This window comes from Sphaeramia orbicularis, chromosome 17 (genome assembly GCF_902148855.1).
Source record: "Sphaeramia orbicularis chromosome 17, fSphaOr1.1, whole genome shotgun sequence".
Classification (NCBI taxonomy): domain Eukaryota; kingdom Metazoa; phylum Chordata; class Actinopteri; order Kurtiformes; family Apogonidae; genus Sphaeramia; species Sphaeramia orbicularis.
In genome coordinates this window covers 3,695,242-3,720,482 of record NC_043973.1, presented here as the reverse complement: position 1 = coordinate 3,720,482, position 25,241 = coordinate 3,695,242, and the positions used below count along the sequence as shown (strand labels likewise).

Below are 25,241 nucleotides of genomic sequence, written 5' to 3'. Positions count from 1 at the left end.
CAGGTTCTCTATAAATGTACTGCTCTATTTTCTGTACTGTATATGTCCGTATGTGTCTGCTGTACAGAGACACTAACAGTTTTGGATCTATCGTTTTTCACCTTTGAGTCTGGAAATGCCCAGGGATTTTATTACAGGTTCATTTTTTATTTTCACATCACACATTGTCAGAGGGGGAAGTAACTAAATACAACTGTACTTGAGTAGATTTTTCTAGGTATTTCTCCTTCCCTTGAGTGTTTAATTTTCTGATAGCTTTTACTCTACTTTAACACAAAAATCTACTCTCTGCTTACGTCTTCAAAATAGTTTGATTATTTTGATTTTATTTTAAACTAAATGTGCTACAGCACATGCAAAACATGATCTTTTTGGTCCATTCATTTCTGCATATCACGCACAACAAACGAGAAAAAAACATAAGATGAAAGTAGCATAAGAGCTGAAAATGAGAGGGAAACACATGTGGTCTGATACTACAATCTAGTTCATGAAACCAAAATGAAGAAAATAAGTGTGGTGATGAGGCCTCTGACTTTGAGTATAATTGAGAACGTGCATGAACAGCAGAGCCTCACAGTACTAGTTTAATTCATTCCATGACCGAGCTTGTTTTGCGATTTGTTCGTTTTACAAATGAATTTTCCCTTTTGAAATTAATTGAAATATAATTTATCCATTCCAGCCCAAAAAAACACTCAAAAATCCTTTTTTAAGGGTTTTTTAAACAGAAAAAGTACAGTTAGAAACAAAATAATAATTATAAAAACATAATGATAGCTAATGAAAAAGAAATAAACTGGTTTTATTAACTTTACTTTAAAGCAGCGTATGACTTTCACTCATATGTGACTATCTGGAACCTGGTCTGGCTGTGCAGCGTGGCAGGAATTTGACCTTCACTCAAAATAGGTCAATTTCAGACTGACCAGCTGGTCACATGTCACGGCCGATCATGTGAAAATCAGCCAATTTCTGAGCATGGCCGATAAATCAGTGCAAGTCTAGTATATAGACATACCCGAAATTCCATCTGGGATTTTTGTTCAACCGATTTCTCTGACACTATTCACTCGATTCTTTTCAAATTTCACACACGTTCTTTACATTTGCCTTTTTCTCAACTTTTGCTTTTTTTTTTTTTTATAAATTTTTGAAAATATGGAAAGTAAAGACTCAAAATGAATCCCTGGGTAGGCAGGGTATCAATGAGTAGGAGGGGAAAAGTGTTGTGTGACCATGCAGGGGTATTAGTAAGCGCTGCCTACTTTTTTCACTTGTTAATGAATAAAATTTACAGTAGTGTGATGCACTTCCAACATGATATATTGAACATGTTTCTATGTAAATGTGGATGAATTTTGATATAATTCATATCACTCTGACCTTAACTAGTGATATCGTTCTGTTTATGTGTGGATCAAAAGAGAGAACAAAAGCAGAAAGAAGAGGTTTGTAGTCAGTTGGTGCTTCATCTGCAGCTTCACCCTTCGATTCTACTGAACATCACACACACTGAACATTTAAGGATGAACTGATGTGATAAGTTCACTAGTGAAACATCAGTATCATGTTTTCATCCTTCGGCAGTAGTGATAGTCAGTGATGTAAGCGATCGTATGTCTGTCCATTCGATCACGAAAACTCAGGAATGCCTCAGTGTAGTTTCTTCAAATTAGGCATAAATATTGACTTGGACGTAGAAGAACTGACGACTACGTGATCGTCAAAACCTGTCCTCACCAAACATGTTTTTGGCTGTAACTGACGAATTCATACTTTGTGTTTTAGACCAAATTTCACACAAACTGATGAGGATAAAAGGATGTGATGCAGCTTCACCATGACCTCATAATACTTTGTAATAATACTTCTGTGATTTTGGACTTGTTTTTCATCTTGCAGTTCAACAGTGTTTGTCTACATTTGTTTCATGTTCTCTAGGAGCATATTCTGCCCAAACCTCGTGCCTACTACAGGGTCGACCAATCAGCAGAGCCCGACGTGTGGCTGGATGCCGTGCAGGTCTGGGAAGTGAAGTGCGCCGACCTGTCGCTGTCCCCGGTCTACAAGGCTGCAATGGGATTGGTCAGTTCTGCATGTTTATGGCCTCCCCCTGCATGTGTTTTTCTGCTGTTAAATTCTCCATGTTACAGTCTGCTACCAGCAATGAAAAGTCACAATTAGCAAAGTTTTAATTGAGCAAGTAAAACTGGTGTAAAAGATGCTGGATTTAATAAAACAGATAGTGCTTTGTTAGTAGTGGTAGTGCCCGGTGTTGCCCCACAGCAAGAATAAACACCAGCAGGAAACAAAGCAGATTTAAATCACATTGGAGTGAAAATGAAACTGATTTGGACCAAGATTATAGTGGTTTTGGATTTGTCATTATAGTTTAGTTTTATTTAGTTTTGACTTTTTTTTTCTCTAATTCAATTAGTTTTAATTAGTTTTTAGGGCAGGTTTGCTAGTTTTTATTAGTTTTTGTTATTTTCTAAATGCTTACTTTTAGGGTTTTTTTTACATCTTTTCTCTTCTTTGCCGTCGTATTCAAATAAATCCCAGACAGGACTCTGCTGCTTTCTCCCAACTTTAGTCTCCATGTTTCCAGGTAGAGTGGGGACCAGAAGATGACTCTAAACCACAAGTGACGAGAAGTGACAGACCGTGAAATATCATATAGTGCCAGCAGCTAAAATTGCTTGAGGGAAATAAATCGATTTTATATCAATCCGACATTGACAAAGACAAAAACGAAATTTTGTCCATAATTTTTATACGTTTGTAAGCACACAACACAGTTTCAGTTAGTTATCGTTTTTTTTCTTTTAATTATATTTTTTATTTGTTTCAGTTAACGAAAATGTTTTTACAATTCTAGTGTTCATCATTTTGTTAGTTTTCGTTAATGATAATAACCTTGATTTGGACAAATATGTTCTTATTTAAAATACTTTTTTTTTTATAGCAGCTGTTGGTGCATTTCATTTTCAATAAATGTATTTTACAGATTTCTTGCTAAACTCTGCAGGTGGTGGTTGCATTAGCTGTTAAATATGCCTCTGGCTAAGAAGATTAGCATCTATGTTTTAAAACACACAGTTTTGGTTGAAATCAGTGCAGCTACAGTGGCTCTTCTGCTTTGAACTGCTTATAGGGTCAGGTGTTGGATGCCAAAAAACATACTCAAAGAAATCAAGAAATCTGGGAACTGACATCACCACCATCAGATTTTGGATTCTGTTTATCTGAATCCCAGATCTGTGTATACACAACAGGAAATATGCAAATCACAACTCAGTATTAACCCATAAAGACTCAAAGAGCAGCCAGTGACCAAAACCCTCTGCTGATCTAAACTGTTTAATACCTGTTGATCCACTAATCCTTTTAATACATGTGAATAATTGGTGTAAGTGCAGTTTATCTTTTTGTGGTCATTAGATATGACGCATATGGATGTTCAGAGGCTCTGTAGTTACCGTGGAAACACCATCATCTTCTACAACATTGATTCATCAGTAAAACCCACGGAGCTGGATCAGTGACAGTGGATGGACACTGGGTTTATGTTCAGTGAATGACAGATTTGACGGATAGTCATTTTTTTTCAGTTTTCTCTGTTTTTATGTAATAACTCTGAAATTTACTCTGAGCTGTATTGAACATCTAAATTAAATATAGGAAAATAAATCATTTATAGTGAAAAAGGCAAAATACAGAGGATAATATTATAATAAATGGGGTAAATTACTTAAATGTTAAATAGAGAGGAAAATTTATTTGGGACCTGCCACAAAAGTAGCACTGGGTCTTTATGGGTTAATTTATTACAGTCTCAGAACCTTTTAAGTATTGGGTGTTTAAAGCATTTACAGCAGGGGTGTCAAACATGCGGGCCAAAACCTGGATGGATGGAAATAATAGCATAATAACCTATAAATAATGACATTTCCAAATTTGGTTCTTACTTTAATGCGTAAAAAGAAAAATTACATTAGATAAATATTTACTGTCTTTCACAATAAAATGTGAATATCCTGAACAAATGGGAACAACCTGAAATGTTTTAAAGATAAGTGCCATTATTATTCTGCCTGTCACTAAATGTTTTGTGCATTTGCAGATCCACTGTGATCTGTAAATGTCATTAAAGCTATACCTGCAGCTCTGGCATGTCGCACAGCACTTAGTAAAAATTTGAACATGAACAACCCGCCTCCCTCCAAAGCCCCGCCCACTTTCCCCTGCCTGAGCTCAGACACTCCCCTCCTCACCTAATGCACGCAGAGGTAGAGGTGGAGATGTCACGGTCCGCTCTGGTGTGGCTGCAGACCCCCCCCCCCCCCCCCCCCCCCCCCTCAGTAATCAGACACACTGTCATCCACCTGCATCTCCTTTATCATTAGTAGACCCTGTATTTAAGGGTCCAGTCTGTGGATCGTTGTGTTCACTGCACCTCATCACCTACAATAAATTCTCCCACAGAGTCGGGCGGACTCTGTGCACTGTCTGTAGACTTTTGAGGTTTCATAGTCCATACATTTATCATCCTACATTGACTGACACTAAGTATGTGTATGCGGAGTTTGCACGATCATAAAAATTGAGCTTTGGGCGGACGTGTCTGCAGAATCAAGTCCACCCAACTCCCAGACTTTATCTCCATCCTTCAGTCACCGGGCTCTGACTGCTACAGTCGGGTTTTGCTGTGTGTTCCCCTTGGTTGTTGTTTCTGTTGATAAATCCATTTTTTCCCTTCAGCACCACAGTGCATTTGAGTCCTATCCATTCACATCCCTAGACAGAAGGAGCAGCGTGAGAAACATCAAATTCAGATGCACCGGTATCTGATGTGGGATGGTGGTAATGGATGACAGACAGGAGGCTCAGCCAATTATTTTATTCGGACCGAACAAAATGATTGGTCAGACTTTTGTCAGAAATATGACAATTAAACATTTTTGAGTTTCAAAACCTGGTGGATTTCCTTTACATTTTAGTTTGACACACGCTTATTTGGAGCATTTTAATGATGCGGGAGGTTTTCGTGACCAGTTTGTCATCAAATCTGTAAAACCTCAGTCATATCCTCAGCATCACGAATCTGAAAGTCTTTCTGTGATTACTCACCTGAATCTCTTGCATTACAGTCAACAATTTCAAAGTACCATCCTCCATAAATAAACCATGTGTTTACAAACTGAGCCAGGAGGGAACTCGGGCATCTTTGGAATTTTGTCGCGACGTGTATTGTGGGAAGCGGAGGCTCGTGCAGCCACCTGGCAGCAGCAGCTGGAACAGACATGACGTGGAAACGGCAGGAGCTCCCTTCCCTCATATTCTTCCAGCCACTTCCGCTTCGTGTTTCTTTTATCCAAATAATACCATACGGTTGTGCTGATGCTGACAGGTGGCTGTGCAAACCTCCCTTTCTCACAGTGCACGTCGCGACAAAATTCCGAAGATGCCCGAGTTCCCTCCCGGCTCTGTTTGTAAACACATGTTTAGTTTATGGAGGATGGCACTTTGAAATTGTTGACCATAATGCAAGAGATTCAGGTGAGTAATCACAGAAAGACTTACAGATTTGTGATACTAAGGATATGACTGAAGTTTTACAGACTTGATGAAAAATTGGTCACAAAAGTCTCCCGCACCTTTAAGATTACAAAAGAAAAAATGTAAAAATGCCAGATCATATAGTATAGCTTTAATAATAAGCTGAGACATAATATTGTTGAAATTGCACTTATTTTTCTTCAGAAATTTCAGATTGTATACGGTTGTTCAGGTTATTCACATTTTCATAATGTAATTTTACTTTTTTTGCACTAAAACAGAGAAAAATGTGGATTATTATTTATAGGTTATTATGTTGTTATTTTACTGATCTGACCCTCTTGATCATATTGGGCTGAATGTGGCCCCTGAACGACAATGACTTTGACAGCCCTGTTTTATGGTCAAGAAGCTCATTCAAACCTTTTCAAAGGGAAACTGTCCATGTTTGTGTATAACAGAGATGTTTATGGACTGATTGTGATTATGATCTTTTATCTCCTGTCAGGTGGATCCAGAGAAGGGTATCTCTCTGAGGTTCCCACGCTTCCTTCGGGTCAGAGACGACAAGAAGCCTGAGGATGCCACAACTGGATCACAGGTACCTTACGTCAAACAAAATAAACAACAAAATGAGCCTGAAAATGTTGGATATGCCCCGACTGTAGAGCTGGACTATGAAACAGGGTTGGAATCATATTTATTCCAACTCAGCTTAACATTGCTTAAAAAGTTATATTGATAGGATGAAGATGCTCCACTATGTGAATATGTGAAGTATACTCTTCAATCTGTTCACATTATCCCTTTAACTTTTCACTTCTTTTATTATATATTTAATCAGCTGTAATCACACAGACAGCTGATTGTTTCCTAAGTCTTGAACAGGGTGCTTGCACAAGTCTTGAAAGTATGTAATTTTGAAACACTGTTTCCCAGACCTTGAAATGTCTGGAATTTTGTGTGAAAGTCTTAATAAATTATGGAAAAAAGTTTCTCTCAGTTGAATTTTAGAGTATGAAATACATGAGGGAAAGCAAAACGTGATATGATTTCTAGGGCTTTCAAAATTAACGCATTAATGTGGATAAATCCATCATCACGATTAATCTGATTACAAATTTTAACCCCATTAACCCATTTGCAGCGCAGAATGACTGCCAACACATTTGGGTCAGTTTGTCCAGTAGAGTTAGTGTTGTGCATGAACAAATGGTCAGTTGGTCCGGTAGTGACAGGCAGCAGAACCAACCCATAAAACAGAGAAGACACTAAACAACACATTGGCCCTCTGAAATATGAGGACAAAAAAAAAAAGACTGAACATTTGTTTACAGTTGTTTTGTTGAAACTGTTTAAGGTGTTTAATATACATGTTAAGTGCATATATATTCCCTCTTTCTTGAGTTTGTTTGCTCATGCAAAATGAAACACAATTAATATAGGTTTGAGATGGGTACCATGGCCAATTTCCGTAATCAATTTGATTTCGATTCATAAGGTTCTGAATCGATTAATCACGATTTGATATCGATTCAGTATTAATTGATTGATTCAGATTAATTTAGTGATACCAAAGTACAATTTTAAGTTGTAACCTGATTATTTGACCACCGCAGTCATGCAACACATTAATACTGGTATCAATGTTGATATTAGAAAGGAAATAAAAATGACATTGCAGCAGTTGGTAGCTGAATCTGCTCTGAAATAATGAACAGGACAGAAACATGGCCATGTTTCTACAGAGGCTCAGAACGGAGTTCTTTGTCATCTTTATTCTGTTTTATGGCTGGTGGCTTCTACTCACAGGGGGGTGGTTGCGCTCCATGATTGTTGGTCAGGGAGCGGGGGGGGGGGGGGGTTAATGTAGCAGTCAGACATTGTCGCTTTACTATTCCTCTAACTCCATACTCAGCCACAGGTGATAGTATGGATCCAAGTAATCATTCCAAGAACGACTGGCTTCCATGACTCATCTCGGAGAACCTCCGGGTGGCCAGTTCCTTCACACTGCAGGTTAGAGTTTGAGGCCGGGAGGACCTCCAGCAGAGGGGTTGTCCCCACCCTTCCTCCGCGTCTTTTCCGTGCCAGAGCTGTCGTGAGCAAGACCAAGACTTCCCCAGAGGTTCGCAAGACGGAGCCACCTGCACTTCCGCGTAGTCCCGGTCATGCTCTGAAAAATCGATCTCGATTCGATTACACAAAATGAAAACAAAATGAATCTAAGATCGATCAGATCAATTTTTTTTTTTTTTTACCCAGCCCTAATATAGATTAAAAATGAATAATATTTAATCGTGATTAATCAAAATTAATCCACTACAACCCTGTGATTAATCTGACTAAAAATGTAATCGTTTGACAACACTAATGATTTCACTAACCAGGCAGTACTGGAATGGTTCTGCCAACCCTTCGGACATTGGACGACCTGCTCTACCTCCTGAGCTATGGCCACCCCAGTATACAAGAGTTTTAATAATCAGCAAGTTTAACAGTGTTATGCCTCATCTTATCATTTACACATGTGCATTACAACTCACAGATCACAGAGGATCTACAAATACACAAAACATTTACAAACAGCTGAAAAATATGGTATTTAGCTTTATGATCAATACAACTTGTTAAGGGTTATTGAAACTCTTGACTGTTGCGCTTTGTGGGTCAGATTGAACCCTTTGGAGGGTGGGTTTTGGCCCATGGGTCGTATGTTTGACACCCCTGATGTGGCAGTAAGCAGAGCTGCATTACAGCTGAGGTGACCTCTCTGGGTTTAGCCCTAACCTGTATGGAAGATACAGTATTTCATCAAACACAACACCCATCATAAACCACTTAATTTAGCTGACTGGACACTTGACAAAGACATTAACCCCTAAAGACCCAGCACCACTTTTGTGGAAGTTCCCAAATTAATTTTTCTCTCTTTTTAACCTTTCTTAAGTGATTTATCACCATTTATTATAATATTATCCTCTTTATTTTGCATTTTTCCACAGTAAATCATGTTTTTTCCTATATTTAATTCACAGACCATGTAGATGTTCATAAAAACTCAGAGTAAATTAAAAAGTTATTATATAAAAACAGAGAAAACTGAAGAAAAAGTGACTGTTTCAGTACAGATATCAATAACTGAATATAAAACAAACGTCTCCATCCACTGTCATTGATCCAACTCCATGGGTTTTATTGGTGAATCAGTGTTGTAGAAGATAACGGTGTTTCCATGGTAACTACGGAGCCTTGAACGTCCAAATGGGTCATATCTGATGACCATGAAAAGATGAATAACTGTATTTTACACCAGTTATTTACATGTATTGATAAGATTAGTGGATCAGCAGGTATTAAACAGTTTAGATCAATAGATGATTTTCGTTGCCGGTGGCTGTTTATGGGTCTTTATGGGTTAATTTGATTTACTTCCCAGCACTAGTGTGTCTTTATGAGTTAAGTTTCATGTATTTTTAAAGACTGTTTTATTCATTCAGAAAAGCTTGTTGCTTCAGTCTAACCTCCCCACTGACCCACTGCCATATCACTTTTTGTATTTTAACAACCCAGAGGCTGCATTGTGAGTCAACACACGTTTCACTGTGTTGTTGCATAGGACATGACATCTCTTAGACTAACGAACACACCAAGTGTCTCTGCTGAGGCGGTGGACGCTCAGCCACTGGAGGACATCTCGGTTGATTTAATATCTTTATTTTGGGACTTTGCAACGAAAAAAGAAGCTGACAAAGGCTCTTTGCAGCCTCAGTGTTAATAATTGAGAGATGGATCAAAAACATTTAAGACTTGTATATTACAGTTAGGACTGTGTATTGGCAAGAATCTGACAATACGATACAAATCACAATACTAGGATCACGATGCGATATATCATGATACTGTTAAAAAGGCAATTTGTGTTTGTTTCTTTTTATTTTTTTTAAATGATTATTTCCTTGAAGAATTGAATTACACCAGAAATATGCACAAATACCAAACACATTTTTATTTGATCAGAACAGGATCTAATGCTATATCACAAAATGTTCATGTTAAAACTGAAATTCTGTTTTACAGACATTACAGTTTAAGATCCTGTTCAAATGTTCATATTCTATTATTTCAGAACTAACATCAGAACATCATTTTTGTGTAATTCCAACAAAGGAACTAACATTATTTAATAAAAGAGTATTAAATAATAGTAAATAAAATATAAACAAAAAATAAATAATATCAAATGCACAATATCTGCATTTAAATAAATACCTAAAAATATTGATACAGTACATTTTAATATCGATACAGTATTGTGAAATGAAATATCATGATATATTGCAGAACCGATATTTTCTTACACCCCTAATTACAGTGTATGTAAAAGTATCGACTGCATCACCTTCAGCTATTTGTTGTTTGGCCAAAAAAACTCTTCATTTTTACCAGGTTACAGTGTGTTAAGTATGTGAATTTAAGGGTCCTTATTTGGCCTTATATTGCCGCGCTTCCACTATGTGGAACCAGCTCGACTCAGCTCGACTGTTTCCGTTACAGGATACTACTGACTTTACAGTACCTGGACGTCATAGCGATGCGGCACGTTATTTCCATGTCGTCTGCTCAGAGAGTTGCTGAAAACTCACTCATTGCCTGTTGTCTCGTCTGAATTTTTACGTTGGCCACCAAAGACTGAATTTCCTCGACCAACCATGGTGTAGTTTTGGGCTGTTATCATGTGGATTAATGTGTTGCTACATTTACTGTCCACTTCCGCATCTGTTTTTTGTAAAACGGTGGGTCACAGAGAAAAATGTCTGACCAATCAGTGGTCTGCAGTGTTATAGGTCACAGTTTAGTATCACTTGGAACCTCGGTGGAGGTGATACCAAAAAACTAGTACCAGGTACCAGATTCCAGATCCTTTGTTGTAATGGAAACGCAAAAAGGCCTAGTCGAGTCAAGCCGGTGCTACGCAGTGGAAACGTGGCATAAGTCTCAGGTTAACCTGGATATTTCTGGTGTTTGTAATAGGAATTAGGATACACCTCACAGTCACAACTAGATAAAAACAACAAGTCAACACCTTATCTTATAATTACAACTACCTGATATAACACTTTCGACAGCCCTAGTTATTTATTGATCACTCGTACTTGTCGTCTTCCGCTTATCTGGGTCTGGGTCGGGGGGCAGCAGCCTCAGCAGAGGAGCCCAGACAGCCCTCTCCCCAGCCACTTCCACCTGCTCCTCTGGGGGAATCCCGAGGTGTTCCCAGTCCAGAGATATAATCCCTCCAGCATGTCTTGGGTTGGCTCTGAGGTCTCCTCCCGGTTGGACATGCCTGAAACACCTCCCAGGGAGGCGTCCAGGAGGCATCCTCACCAGATGCCTGCACCACCTCAACTGGCTCCTCTCGACCTAGAGGAGTAGCGGTTCTACTCCAAGTCCTTCCCACATGTCCGAGCTCCTCCCCCTATCTGTAAGGCTGAGCCCACACACCCTGTGGAGTTAAATCATTTCAGCCGCTTGTGCCCACGATCTCGGTCTTACGGTCATGACCCAGAACTCATGATGATAGGCAAGGGTCGGAACGTAGATTGACCGGTAAATCGAAAGCTTCTCCTTTTGGCTTAGCTCCCTCTTCACCACAACAGATCGGTTTAGCGTCTGCATCACTGCAGACGCCGCCCTGATCCGCCTGTCGACCTCCCACTCCATCCTACCCTCACCCGTGAACAAGATCCCGAGACACTTAAACTCCTCCACCAGAGGCAAAATGGAATTGGAACAAAACGCAGATTTTTAACATAATATCCATGTAAAATAGAAGGCAGCGCTGAGGTGTCTTATTTGTGTAAAATAGAGCTCACCTCTGAGACACGGAAGATATTTGGAAAAAAATATGCTTTAATATAAAAAAACGAAGCCAGACTTGGCTTTTCTAATAAGTACAAGATCCTGACCTTCAGCTTGCAAATACAAGATATTTTCTCATAATTACTTTTTCTTTTCTTGAAACTACAAGTTCAGGATTTCATGGCGGTGAGATGAAGTGTGTTCTGTTTTTTGACTTTTAGCTGTTGGCTGAAAGTTCTTTGCAGCCCTAGTTTCATTTTCCCATCTCTAAGATAACTACAGTGAGGCTCTTTTATTCATTGTGACGGCCTCATTTGAGACGTTAGAGTCGTCCATCATACACTAATCCCTGTAACCGTACAAACCCTGCTAACAACTGGGCTGTGGGTTGTAAACAGGTTGTGTGCGGAGTGGACCACAGTGTCAGACAACAGGCTAACATTATAAAGTCTAACTGCTTAAAATTTAAAGACATCCTCATGTCCACAGAGACTTATCTTTTATATAACAGTGCCAACTGTTTACTTGACCTTTATTTTGACATTTATTGTTTTTGCGTTATTTGAGAATCAGTGTTACATGTTACAAATAGAATCATTAACTCTAACAGCAGATGGCTGAATGTGTGGATGATGTTGGGATGACAACACATTTGCTGTGGCATAAATGCAGAGTTTATGCAAAGTGACTATGGTGAGAGAGTCACTGTGTAAAGCAGGGGTCGCCAACTCATTTTCTTTCAGGGACCACATTCAGCCCAATTCAATCTCAAGTGAGCTGGACCAGTAAAATAATAGCATAATAACCTATAAAAAATGACAACTCCATTTTTTTTCTTTGTTTCAGTACAAAACTTTTTTAATTATGAAAATACTTAGTTTTATAAACTATACAAACAAAAAAGTTGTGAATAACCTGAAAAAACTGAAATTTCTTAAGAAAAATAAGTTCAGTTTTAACAACATTATGCCTCAGCTTATCATTTGTACATGTGCGTTGTGAATCGGATCTACAAAGACACTAAACACTTAGTAACAGGCAGAAAATAGTTGAAATTGTGCTTAATTGTCTTTAGACATTTCAGATTGTTCATATTTGTTCAGGTTATTAACATTTTATTGTCACAGGATAGTTTGTAAATGTAAATATTTTCATAATTTAATATTGTTTTTTTGCACTAAAACAAAGAAAAAACATTAAAGTTGTCATTATTTATAGGCATAATGTAATATTATTTTTTTCACATTAAACTGTGAAGAAAGTATGGAGTCATTAGTTTTTGTAGGTTATTATTTTACTTGAGATGAAATTGGTCTATATGTGGAAAATGAGTTCCACAGCCTTGAATGTGGAATTTTTGCACTTTGTAAATTCATCCCACGGGCCGGATTGGAACCTTTGGCGGGATGCATGTGGCCCCTGGGCTGCATGTTTAAGACCCCTGGTGTAAAGTCTTCTCCATCAGATTCCAAAGATTCTCAGGGGGTTTCAGGTCTGGACTCTGGTGATAATGTCTCGTGCTCCCTGAACCACTCTGTAACAAGCTGATGCTCATTAGGGATAACATTCAGACATTCAGTGTATTCAGGTTAGTCAGATGACCTCATTCAGCTGACCCGCTTCTCTTCTCACCCTGATGATAAAAAGTTTCAAGCCAGAGAAGGGATTTAGTATTTGCAGGAAAAACTCTCGTAAATACAGATCAATTTGTGCAAAGCTCATCATTGTAGTTTATGGTTGTAGCTGAAAAGCAGAGGGTCAGGCTTGACATCCCTAAGTATTCAGTTATTTCATAGAGATACTTTATCAGTTTTGTCAGGTTTCAGCAACAAAACTACTCACTTTGGGTGAAGAAAAAGTGAAAAAGTTTTTATAGAGCCTCCAGTGTTCAATTGTTTCCTTGTTTTATTGCGTCATTAGCCTTGAATAGTTAAGTCAGTCTCATCATGGGGATGGGCTGGACTTTTATTGATTTTTCCTGGTGTCTGTGCAGGAGGCTGGTTTTGCAGCGTTTTGCTTCGGGGATGGAGGAAGGTTTGAGTCAGTGCATTAAACTGAACAAAACTGAAAACGGATATTTTAAAGATGAATGATGGGGATGTGGACCCTGGTCTGCATTGTGGTAACTCAACTCATACACAACCCAGCCAGTTTCCCAGGACTTTTATCGTATTTACACCAAATGTAGCCTCACTGTTTACAAGTGTTTTTTTATTGTAAACATACAACTCTCAGGAAGCTGGATTGATTGATTTATTTCTATTGTCTTTTTTTGTTGTACATCTCCTAATATAGCTAATATAGCCAAGCTCTGGCTCTGGCTTCGTTTCCTGTACAAGTGCTCCAAACCTCTGACAACGCACGATGAGGGGTACGCGCAGCGGGGGGTGGGGACAAATAACAGTTGAGTTTGATAGACATATCACCATTCAATCATTTCGATGGGTCGGTTAAAATGATTGGATGGTGTTTTTTTAGTCCTGTCCGTTCCACAGGTGACTATATTTTTTTTATTTTTGTGTTAGAGCATTTAATTCAGTGTTTTTCAACCTTGGGGTCGGGACCCCACATGGGGTCACCTGGAATTCGAATGGGGTCCATAATGTTAAAACTTTTATTTCTAAAGACTAATGATAATTTTAAGTCATTTTGTGAATAATTTTAAAGCATAAAAATTACAAAAAAAACCCTCTTTTAATGATGTAATTTTGATAGGAATATTAACCCCACAGGCAGTCCATTAATATTATGTTTTTTTGTGAGAAATATCCAGCTCTTGACTTGTTTGTGTGTGATAATGGTGGTAATCTGGTGTCAACTCTGCCCCTTCTATGAGCTTTTAACTGGAGTCAGTAAACAGAGCTTAACAGAACAGCTTTATGACACTAGTTAGGGCAGGAGTGTCAAACTGATTTTAGTTCTGGGTCCACATTCAGCCCAATATGATATGAAACGGGACGAACCAGTAAAGTAATAACAGTGGAAAAAGTACAGTTACATTATGAAAATGTTTACATCTACATCAAGTTTCCTTAAAATGTGAACAACAGGAACAACCTGAAATGTCTCAAGAAAAGTAATTGCAATTTGAACAATATTCTGCCTCAGTTTATCATTTACACATGTGCATTACAACTTACGGATCACAGTGGATCTACAAATACACAAAACATTTAGCAACAGAGTATTGGTACAATTACGCTTTCTTTTAAGACATTCATATTCATTTTTTTTCAGGTTATTCACATTGTTTGTCAAAGTATAGTTTGTAAACATTGTCATGAATTTGGAGTTGTCATTATTTATGGCAGTGTTTTTCAACCTTGGGACCCCTCGTGGGGTCGCCTGGAAATCAAATGGGGTCACCTGAAATTTCTAGTAATTGATCAAAATAAAAAATAAAAACTTGTGGTGGTGCTCTAACCCAGTCATCATCTGGTGAGTTGACAGAGACAATCCCGATCCATAAAAGACATGACAAACTGTGAAGCTGAAACTAGTGCTGGGCAGTGATTAAAATTTTAATCGTAATTAATCGCATGGATTTCTGCGATTAATCACGATTAATTGCATAGTTATATGAGGGGGGGGCATCAACAGCGTGTATTGCCTTTTAAGGTATTTTTCAGACTGGAAGTACTCCGGTGATTAAAAATAATAATTCCACATTGCAGTGCTTACAAACAACTGTGTCCTTCTCACCCCCACCATCTGAAGACATTTAAAATGAAAATGTCCATGGAACAGACCGCTACTTTTACACATGTTTATGTCCACACCAGTTTATTTCCACTTGTGAGTGATTGACAGGTGTCTTAAGCCCACTAATAAGTACTAATACTAATAAGCCCAATAATATGTGATGTTCAGTTGTTCAAAGCAAGCAAATGGGGCCCTTTAGTGGTCGGAATAAATTGCACTAATGTATGTTTTGTCCTTGCGGTGTTCTCGTAGCCAGTTCGGACATAAGAAGGAACTAACAAACACATTTCTTTCACTCTGTTTGTATGGCCCCAAAAACGTTTGCCTGTGAGTATTTTATGTTCAGTTGTTGTAAGAATGAATAGTATCAAATATCTCTGATGGGAACCTTTGTTGCTGGATAAAGAGATGTTGTAAATCTTAAATTAATCTGTAAGTGCTAATCATTAGCGTGTCTATGGATTTTCCCATTCAAGTCAGCATCAAGCTAGCGATCTTTTCCCCATTCATTTAAATGTATAATGCCATGTAAATGTACTAAGGCAATGAACAGAACTGAGACATATTTTGTTTGTATGTTGCAGTTTTACAGTGAGTCTCAAGTCAAAGATTTGGAGAGAAGTTTCGGTGTCCGGCTTTTCTTGGGAAACCTGTTGTCTATCTGGCGAGCTAATTGCTACACGCACACAAGCAGGGGCAGAATAATATGAGTTAGAATAAATTGGCATTAACGTGAGATAAAAAAAAACTGTCCGCGTTATTTAATGAATGTGTTAATGCAGTAATAACGCGTTAACTTGCCCAGCCCTAGCTGAAACTGAAGCACTGTGGTTCTGTTTATCTGTCAAATGTTCATTGTGGTCAGTTTCAGATGCTGCAGCTCTTTCATAATTCATAGTTTCAGTTCTTGTTTGTTCAGTATTAATTGCCACCCTTGTAAATCACAGCTGGACTGACTGTACATATCCTGACCAAGGAAAATCAAATTCTCCCTTTGTGCAGTAATCTACACCTGGATTTACTGCCTCTGTCCAGAATAATATACATTATATAGACTAAATGTAATCTAAAATTCATGTTTATTTGCAGCATAGTATAGCAAACTATTACATGATCAAAAACAAATTAATTTTTGCAAAAAAAAAATGTATCTGTTTTGAATGTTTTGGGTCGCTATAAATTTGTGATGTTAAAATGGGGTCATGAGCCAAAAAAGGTTGGGAACCACTGATTTAATTAATTGGTTGTACTCGGGGCGTGAAGGGGATTTTAAGCAATACAGTAAAAAATGCTCCAGGAAAAACATCTCCCACCCCACCTTTAACTGATGCTTGAATTCATGACGGAAGGATTTCACCGAACACAAACCCTGAATGAACTGAGCCCAGTCAGACTGAGGCTAATAATCCAGCAGTTCCTCCTGAAGCTCTGTGGTGGACTGAATGTCATGCTTTATTGTTTTCCTTCTCACTGTGCCACCCCGCTGCACTGCTGCTGATACCGCTACCGATTGTCCCCCGCACCACATTATTCACCGTCCCACCTTCCAGCTCCAAAATTCCTGACATGCTCCGAGTGAATGCAATCTTTTGTCTAAGTCAGGAGCCGGGAGTCGGTGACTTCAAAGCCCGGGATATGAATAGTCAAACTGTTATTTTTAGCTTTTTCCGCCTCATGTTACTGACCTGACTTGATGATCTTCCCTCTTTCCTGCCTCATCACTTCCATGCCCTTATGCAAACCCCTCCTCCTCTTTCCAACTCTCCCTCTCTTTGAATATCTGTCGTCCTCTCAATCTCTGTCATCTCTGTGCTCTGTGCAGATTGCTGATTTGTACAAGAAGCAGCAGCAGATTCAGAATCAGGGGGAGAAAGCTGACCCGGAGGACTACTACTGATCCGCAGGAGCCATCAGCCAAGAATAATAAATAATCACAATTTCAATGTAATTGTAAATAGCTTGTTTCTGATTGTAATTTTGAATGAAAATAAAGGCGCCTACCAGTTTTAAGCATTCTGAGTCCGCCGCTATTGATTCCTCATATCTGCTTCCTTATTGACCACCATTTCCCTTTCTCAGAGCTGAAATTGCATAAACATCTCACTACATTCAACACGCCTAAAGTCTAAAAACTCAAATCGACTCGGCAGTTACTGCATTCCTGCTGGTTATAGATCCCTGACAAAAATTCACAGTGCGAAGAAACCTGCCCAGGAAAAAAAAAAAAAAAAAATGCAATAATATACAGGCAGCATACCAATGCTTTCAACTGGCCTCATTTCTCTCCTCGAAGACTCAAAGAAACAACAGCAGAGAGATGCATTCAGTGATGGCGGGGATGTCTGCGGTAATAAGAGGACAAGCCAAGGAGATTGCTGGGCTCCCTGAAATGTTATTAGCAGTAGAAAAAGATGCAGGAGCTGACAGTTGCTCAAACAGCAGGACAAAAGAGAAGCACTCACAGCTTGCATTAGATGAAGGAAATCTACTAACTGTCCAGCCTGAATCACTCAGCGACTGCTGGAGAAATGTCTGTGTGGAGTTGGGGTTGAGGGTGGGGGGGGCAGATCGAGAGCCAAGGACGGTCAGCTTTAACAGGAAATATAGAGGATTATGAGAGATGTCTACGTAGAGATGCCTTGTGAGAGGATGGAAGTGCCCTCGGAGTAGATACTGAGACGGTTGTTTGTGCCGGTGTTTTAACTCTTTCATGCACAGTGGTCACTCCAGTGGACAGTTCTTCTCCAGCTGTTCTCTTGTATATTCATGGGTTTTGTTGTTTTAGTTCCATATCAGCCAACACAGTGGACACTTATGCACTGACATTCAGACCATTACTGTAACTGTACTGTTCTAGATAAACCTGATCTGCACTAACATATTTGAGTGGAAATCAATTATCTATTAGAAAAAAAAGTTTTTTGTTTTTTTTTGCATATTATCTCCATGAAAAGAGTAATAACTAGCATTAGAATATGTTAAAATGTGAGAAAACATCAGATTTGATTTTATTTCATTGTTTTCATATCACTTTCTGATACTGACTTTTAAACACGTTTCTTTACTTCAAAAATTAAATGCATGGACATTTTTGTAACTCCATGAAAAAAAAAAAAAACCTTGATCACATTGTTTTTTTTTCATGCCTATGGAGGAATAAAAACACTCAAGAAAAAAAATCTTAACTAAGGTTCTCATAATTAATGCATGAAAGGGTTAAAGTGTAGGCTCAGGGACAATGTGTTGATGAGGATCACAAATGCAGTTACAGCCCTAGTCCCTTAGCGGATAATGAATGATGGCACAGCGAAAGTGACAAGATATGGGAGCATTTCAACAAAACAAATTAGAAAAGCACTCAAAGATTGCAGACCTTTGCCAAGGCAGATCAACCCCCCCCGCCCCTCCCCCCGATCACCACCAAAATGTAATCTTGTGCCAGTATCAACATTTCCTGAAAATTTCATCCAAATCCGTCCATACTTTTTTGAGTTTTCTTGCCAACAAACAAACAAACCCCAATGAAAACATAACCGCCGTTCCTTAGGGGTGGTAACAATAATGCACGTGCAAACACAACACAAAAGCAGTATTTTCCTCTGATGTTGCATTTACACAGAGTTCCCGCAGGGTCTTGAAAAGTCTCAAAAGTCTTGAATTTACAAATCTGCATTTAATATTTTAGAAGAGTCTTTAAAAGGTATTATATTTGAAATGGTAAGTTTTCAGGTATGTTGTTGGCTGTATTGTGTTTAAATGTGTCTGGGAAATGTCCAAGCTGCAAAGAAAGTAACGTTAGTCGACTCAGTTCCACCAGTTCCAACCCCGCAATTTATACTGAAATTAGGAACCAGTTATCGCTCACTTTGCAGCCGGAGAGAAATGATCACAGACCATTCAGTTCTGTGTACAGGATGTAAATAAATACATTTTCCTAAATTCTAGGAGTCTCAAGTTTTTTGCCTGTGTGGTCATGAATGAGCATTAAATTCTGTTTTTTAAATAATCTTAAAAAGTCTTAAATTTAAGTTGTAGAAACCTGTAGGAACCCTGATTACAGGTGTGATGCTCAAATGCAGTAGCTTAATGATAATATATTGCTGTGTTCAGATCATACAAACATACAACCGTACCTTTATGACCACTGACTGGCAAAGTGGCATTAATGTTGATTATTTCATTACAATGGGCAGTAGGGATGTAACAATTAACAGTATAATAATGATAATCAGCGGTAAAATTGCAGACGGTTAGTATTACCATTTAAATTCTAATTCTCATGATAACTGTGTTTGATTACTGCACTTTTCCGCAGAAAACGCCTATGTAAAGATCTGCTTTTATGTCACATATTTGAGTATAGTTTTAACTTATTACAATTTTGATTTTATATACCTAATATTTGGAACCAGTATTCACTTTTAAAGTCTTTGAAAAGGTTTGTTAAATATCTTTGCGTTATTTATGCAATAAATTATATACATTTTTCCTATTGGATTTTAGATATTTTTTGTGTTTTTGTCCTTTTATGTTGATATAGTAGGTTAAAGTGAAAAAAATAATAGGCAGTTGATATAGATGTTGTGCTGAAAAAAAAGATACCAAACATGGGTATAATAAACATTTGTTTATATAGTATATAAAGGTAAAATCAAAGTACTTTAAAACAGCCAAAATAGGCTCAGACCCCTAAGGGTTAATATTTGAATGTTTCTGCAACAGAAGGTGCATTGTGCCAATTGTTTTATTTGTTTTTGTTTTTTTCAAAATATACCTTGGTTAAATTACTTCAGTGTGTGTATCAGTACTTTTTGAACATTTTGAGCACAATTTCAACAATACCGCGACAATAATGATAACCGTGATAATTTTGGTCACAGTAATCGTTTCATGTCGTTACATCCCTAATGGGCAGCACGCCAACATTTAACCCTCGAAACTGATGAGTTGGAAACAGCAAAAGAGGCAAGAGTAGGGATCTGAGCAACTCTGTCAAAGAAGAAATGGTAATGGCCAAATCAGCTGGTCCAGCATCTCCAGATCATGTTGGGCATTCCCAGTTTAAAGTGGCTATCGTACTTTCCGGACTATTGGTCGCACCTGACTCTAAGCCACACCCACCCCGTCTCCAACGTCTCACCATCGATTCATTGATGCCAAACTTTGGTGCAGCAGCTCTATTTCCTTCTTTGACAGCCGGATCGATCATTAGCCTGGAAAACATTAATTAGCCGCATCATTTTTGAGCTGCGGGTTTACAGTGAGTGGAAAAAAATAGCAGCTTATAGAACAGAAATTACAGTAGTATGCATCAAAAGTATCTAAGCAGGGGTGTCAAACTCCTTGTTTTAGGTATGTTCCTCTTCCAGCACACCTGGTTCAATTAATGATCAGCTCATTATCCTGCTCTGCAGAAGCCTAATAATAATGTAATGGCTTCCAGGTGTGATGGAAGAGGGAAACATCTAAAATATGGGGGTCAAACTCACTTTAGTCCAGGGGCCACATTCAGCTAAATTTGATCTGAAGTGGACCGGACCAGGAAAATAATAACATAAAAATAGGCCTGTAACGGTACACAAAATTTTCGGTTCAGTACGTTTTTGGTTTTCAAAGCCACTGTTCAGTTTTTTTCGGTTCGGTACGGGAAGAAAGAAAACCCCTCAAAATGTCTATTAATGCATTTATGAATTTTTTAACATTTTTCTCCCAATTTTTGGAGACAACAGAATATAGAAAAACAGGAATAATATAATTCTGCTGCTACAAATCAAATAGAAAATAAATTATTAATATTACTAAATGTATTTTGAACATTAGTATTGCACTTTCCCCTGAAAGGTAGTTTTGAACAAACAAGAAAAATCTGATCACAGTTCTGTCAGTTCACATTCTGCATAAAAATAACATAAAAATTCCACCTGAAGTGCAACATTAACAAGAGGGTAAACTGGTATTCTGTTGAAACAAACTGAAGAGAAACTTTGACAACACAATGAACCAGATTATTTATTTTAGGACAGAGAACAAACTGTTTAGGACACTGTGTGTATTTGTGTGTGCACGGGTGCATGGGGGATTTTTTTTTTTTTTTTTTTGTCGGAGTCAGGGGGTAGGGGGGGCACAGTTATACACCTGGGGGTGTGGTCCGTAACTAACGTAACGAACGCTACTGTGAAACGAAAGTGAAACTTTACATACTTTCAACGTTCTATCTCTATTATCCAGCGTGCGTGACAGACAGACAGACAGACAGACAGAGCTAGTGTCAGTGTTTTAGAACTACCGTAGTTCCTAGGGGCCAAACAACGTCCGTCTTATTAACGTCTCTTTCCTGGTTGTTGTCTTTCACCTGAACCTGAACTGATCCAAACTGGACTGGACTGATGGTGGAGGGTCTGCAGTCTCTTCCTTCCAGGTTCACATCAGATTTGTAGTTTTTTTTTTAACCTTATATCAGCTGCTATTTCATATTTTGGGTCAATGTGTGCTCCTTCAATATGTCCGTGTGAAACTTGCGCGGATTTAAAGTTCCGCATCAAACAACGTCTTTCGTTCCTTTTTCTTTTTCTCATCATACTGTGCCGTTTCGGTACAGCTGTGTACCGAACCGAACAGGTGTGTACCGAAACGGTTCGGTTTGGTACGTGGACCGTTACAGGCCTACATAATAATATATAAATAATGTCAACTCCAAACTTTTCTCTCTGTGTTAGTGTGAAAAAAGTAAGATTAGATTATGAAAATGTTTACATCTACAAACTATCCTTCAAAACCATCTGAATAACATCAACAAACTGAATAAATATGTGCAATTTTAACAATATTATGCTTCAGTTTATTATTTACAGACATAATATTGTTAAAATTGCACTTACTTCTCTTAAGACATTTCAGGTGGTTCATATTCGTTCAGGTTATTCACAGTTTTTGCGAAATTATACTTTGTTTTATCGTAAATACATGAAAATATTTTAATTTACAAAGAAAAATTTGGAGTTGTGAGTATTTATAGGTTATTACTGTAGTATTTTAGTGATCCGACCCCCTTTAGGTCATATTGGTCTGAAGTGTTAATAACTTAGTGTAATTTTGCATTTCACACATTCATCCAAAAAAAACCTAAACCCTTTGGCGGGCCGGATTTGGCCCCTGGGCCACATGTTTGACACCTGAGATCTAAAACATGCGGGGTACCAGCCCTCGAGGACCGGAGTTTGACACCCCTGATCTACAGAGCAACAACCAGATCTAAACCAGGTGAGCATCTACAGGAGCAGAACATTATTACCACCTGTCTACTGTTGCACAGGTCTGCCTTTTCCCACAAAAACAGCTCTGACCTGAGGTGTGGACTCCACAGGACCTCTGAAGGTGTGCTGTGGTATCTGGACCAAGATGTTAGCAGACCCCTGAAGTCCTGGAAATTGTGAAATGGGAGCGATTAGACTTGTTTATCCAGTGTGTTCCACAGTTGCTCAATTGTCCTGAGATCAGGATGTCCTTCTGTCCATTTTTGGACCGTACTGACCACTGCAGACCAGGAACACCCAAGAAGACCTGCAGCTGTGGTGGTGCTCTGACCCAGTCGTCACTTTTACAACATGACCCTCGTCAGTGTCCCTTATGATGCTCATTTTACTGCTTCCACCACCCCAGCTTCAAGGACTAAATGTTCACTTTGTGCCTAATATATCCATCCCAGTGAGAAGTATCATTGTAATGTCCATGAATGTTGTCCAGGGTATATGATGATGTTTTATGTGTCTTTTATACTTATAGTGACACTTTTTTATGCTGTTTTTTTTTTTTTTCTGAAGATATTTATGCCGTCAGGGTTTTTCTTTCATATTTTAGTTTTTATACTCTTTTATATACACATTACACTGGTCAACAACAAATTTATTGTTTAAGTTTTTTGAGCTGATTTAGGATCATTTTGGTGTGCTGAATCCAAAAATCACATTAATTTTGCTCAATCAGATCAACTTTCTGAACTATGCTACATATTGGCTTTTTAACATTTTTGCTTACATTTATGGGCATTTTCACATCATATGATACAAAATTCTTTCATATTTCTTGCAATAAACAAGTTCTGAAGATTTTACTTTTGCCAATTTATGATTAATGCTTTTTTTAATATTACAGGTGAATGAAATGGCTTCGACTAGAAGATCCTGCAAAAATAAGCCTGATGTATTCTGCTACATCTGCGGTGAATACACCATTGTACCTAACAGGAATCCTGTTAGAAAATGATTTTTTTTTTCTCTTAAAACCTATTCTGGGTGAGAACTATATAAAAAATCAACTGATAAAGTCACAAAAATGTAATCAGTTTTGTGAGAAGATCAAATTTTTCAAAATCAAATTAGCAAAAAAACCTGACCTGATTGAGAAAAACAGATGTCATTTTTGGATTTAGCGGTGCAAAATGGTCCGAATTCAGTTGAAAAAACCTAGACAACTTGCAAAAAACATTTTTTTGTAACCCAGTGTTATTTATACTTTTTATCGCACCTGAGACGATTGCACTTTTTTAACTTCGTTGTAACTGTACAATGACAATAAAGCTATTCTATTCAATTCTATTCCTTTTTTTTTTTTTTTTTAACTCTTTTTAATGAAATTACAATGCAAAACAAGAACATTACACCCGCACTCACATGTACATATACACAAAAAAAAAGAAAAGGAGGTCTGTTTGCTTACACAACATTAACATAATCTATAAAGAGCTGCCAAATTGAATAAAATAATTTTACATTATCTTTTTCGTAAAAATTTGACTTTCTCCAAATATAAGTGTTACATAATGTCTTTCATCAGAGCCTGATGAGTTGGAAGATTTTTGTTCTTCCAGTTTAACAGAATTTGGCGTCTGGCCAGTAGTGTCACAAACTTCAAAACAACACTGTTTAGTTCTGAGGTCCACACCGAACATGATCGTTATTGGGTCTGGAGGGATCTGTCGCTTAAAAGTCTTAGACAAGGTCTGTAAAGTTTCAGTAGGTGGTGATGTTGGGCTATTCTATTCTATTCTATTCTATTCTATTCTATTCTATTCTATTCTAGTCTAGTCTAGTCTAGTCTAGTCTAGTCTAGTCTAGTCTATTCTAATAAAATAACATGCATATATACCACTTCTCCTGTCAGTGGTTCTAATGTTACGGCTGATAGGTGTATGTTTTCCAGTGAGTTTAATGTCATATGTCACTCAATACTCAAATTGGTGAAAACTGTAATAAAATGCACATGTAACTGCCTTGTAATCCCCGTCAAGTTACATAACATCAAAAGTAACAGCTTGTTCCTAACGTTAGCTGGTTATCAAATACATGGACTTACCTCAAACATAATGTGATGTCTATGGATTTTCTGTTGTTGTCGTTGTAGTTGTTGACACATTTATATTGATATTTAAAACTGAAGGCACAGTTTGTAACATTACATACTTTTTGTTAAAGTATTCAGCATTCTTATCCACTGTATTTAAATGGTACTCTGACCGCGTTCTATCACCAAAAACATTTTTTTGCAAGTTGTCTAGGTTTTTTCAACTGAATTCGGACCATTTTGCACCGCTAAATCCAAAAATGACATCTGTTTTTCTCAATCAGGTCAGGTTTTTTTGCTAATTTGATTTTGAAAAATCTGATCTTCTCACAAAACTGATTACATTTTTGTGACTTTATCAGTTGATTTTTTATATAGTTCTCACTCAACATAGGTTTTAAGAGAAAAAAAATCATTTTCTAACAGGATTCCTGTTAGGTACAATGGTGTATTCACCGCAGATGTAGCAGAATACGTCAGACTTATTTTTGCAAGATCTTCTAGTCGAAGCCATTTCATTCACCTGTAATATTAAAAAAAACATAAATCATAAATTGGCAAAAGTAAAATCTTCAGAACTCGTTTATTGCAAGAAATATGAAAGAATTTTGTATCATATGATGTGAAAATGCCCATAAATGTAAGCAAAAATGTTAAAAAGCCAATATGTAGCATAGTTCAGAAAGTTGACCTGATTGAGCAAAATTAATGTGATTTTTGGATTCAGCACCAAAATGATCCTAAATCAGCTCAAAAAACTTAAACAATAAGTTTGTTGT

The 25,241-nt window shown here is 37.8% G+C and overlaps 1 protein-coding gene across 2 annotated transcripts in view; it reads left to right on the top strand.

The window, feature by feature from the left end:
* lig1 (ligase I, DNA, ATP-dependent) overlaps nucleotides 1-17,136 on the top strand; it is a 130,535-nt gene extending 113,399 nt beyond the window's left edge. For both annotated transcript variants that reach the window (XM_030161210.1, XM_030161209.1), the window contains exons 25-27: nucleotides 1,945-2,088; nucleotides 6,071-6,163; nucleotides 16,946-17,136. In XM_030161210.1, coding sequence (XP_030017070.1) covers nucleotides 1,945-2,088; nucleotides 6,071-6,163; nucleotides 16,946-17,020 — 312 coding nt within the window. In that variant the 3' untranslated portion in view covers nucleotides 17,021-17,136. The remainder of the gene's footprint in view (nucleotides 1-1,944; nucleotides 2,089-6,070; nucleotides 6,164-16,945) is intronic.
* The last annotated feature ends 8,105 nt before the right edge of the window (nucleotides 17,137-25,241 follow it).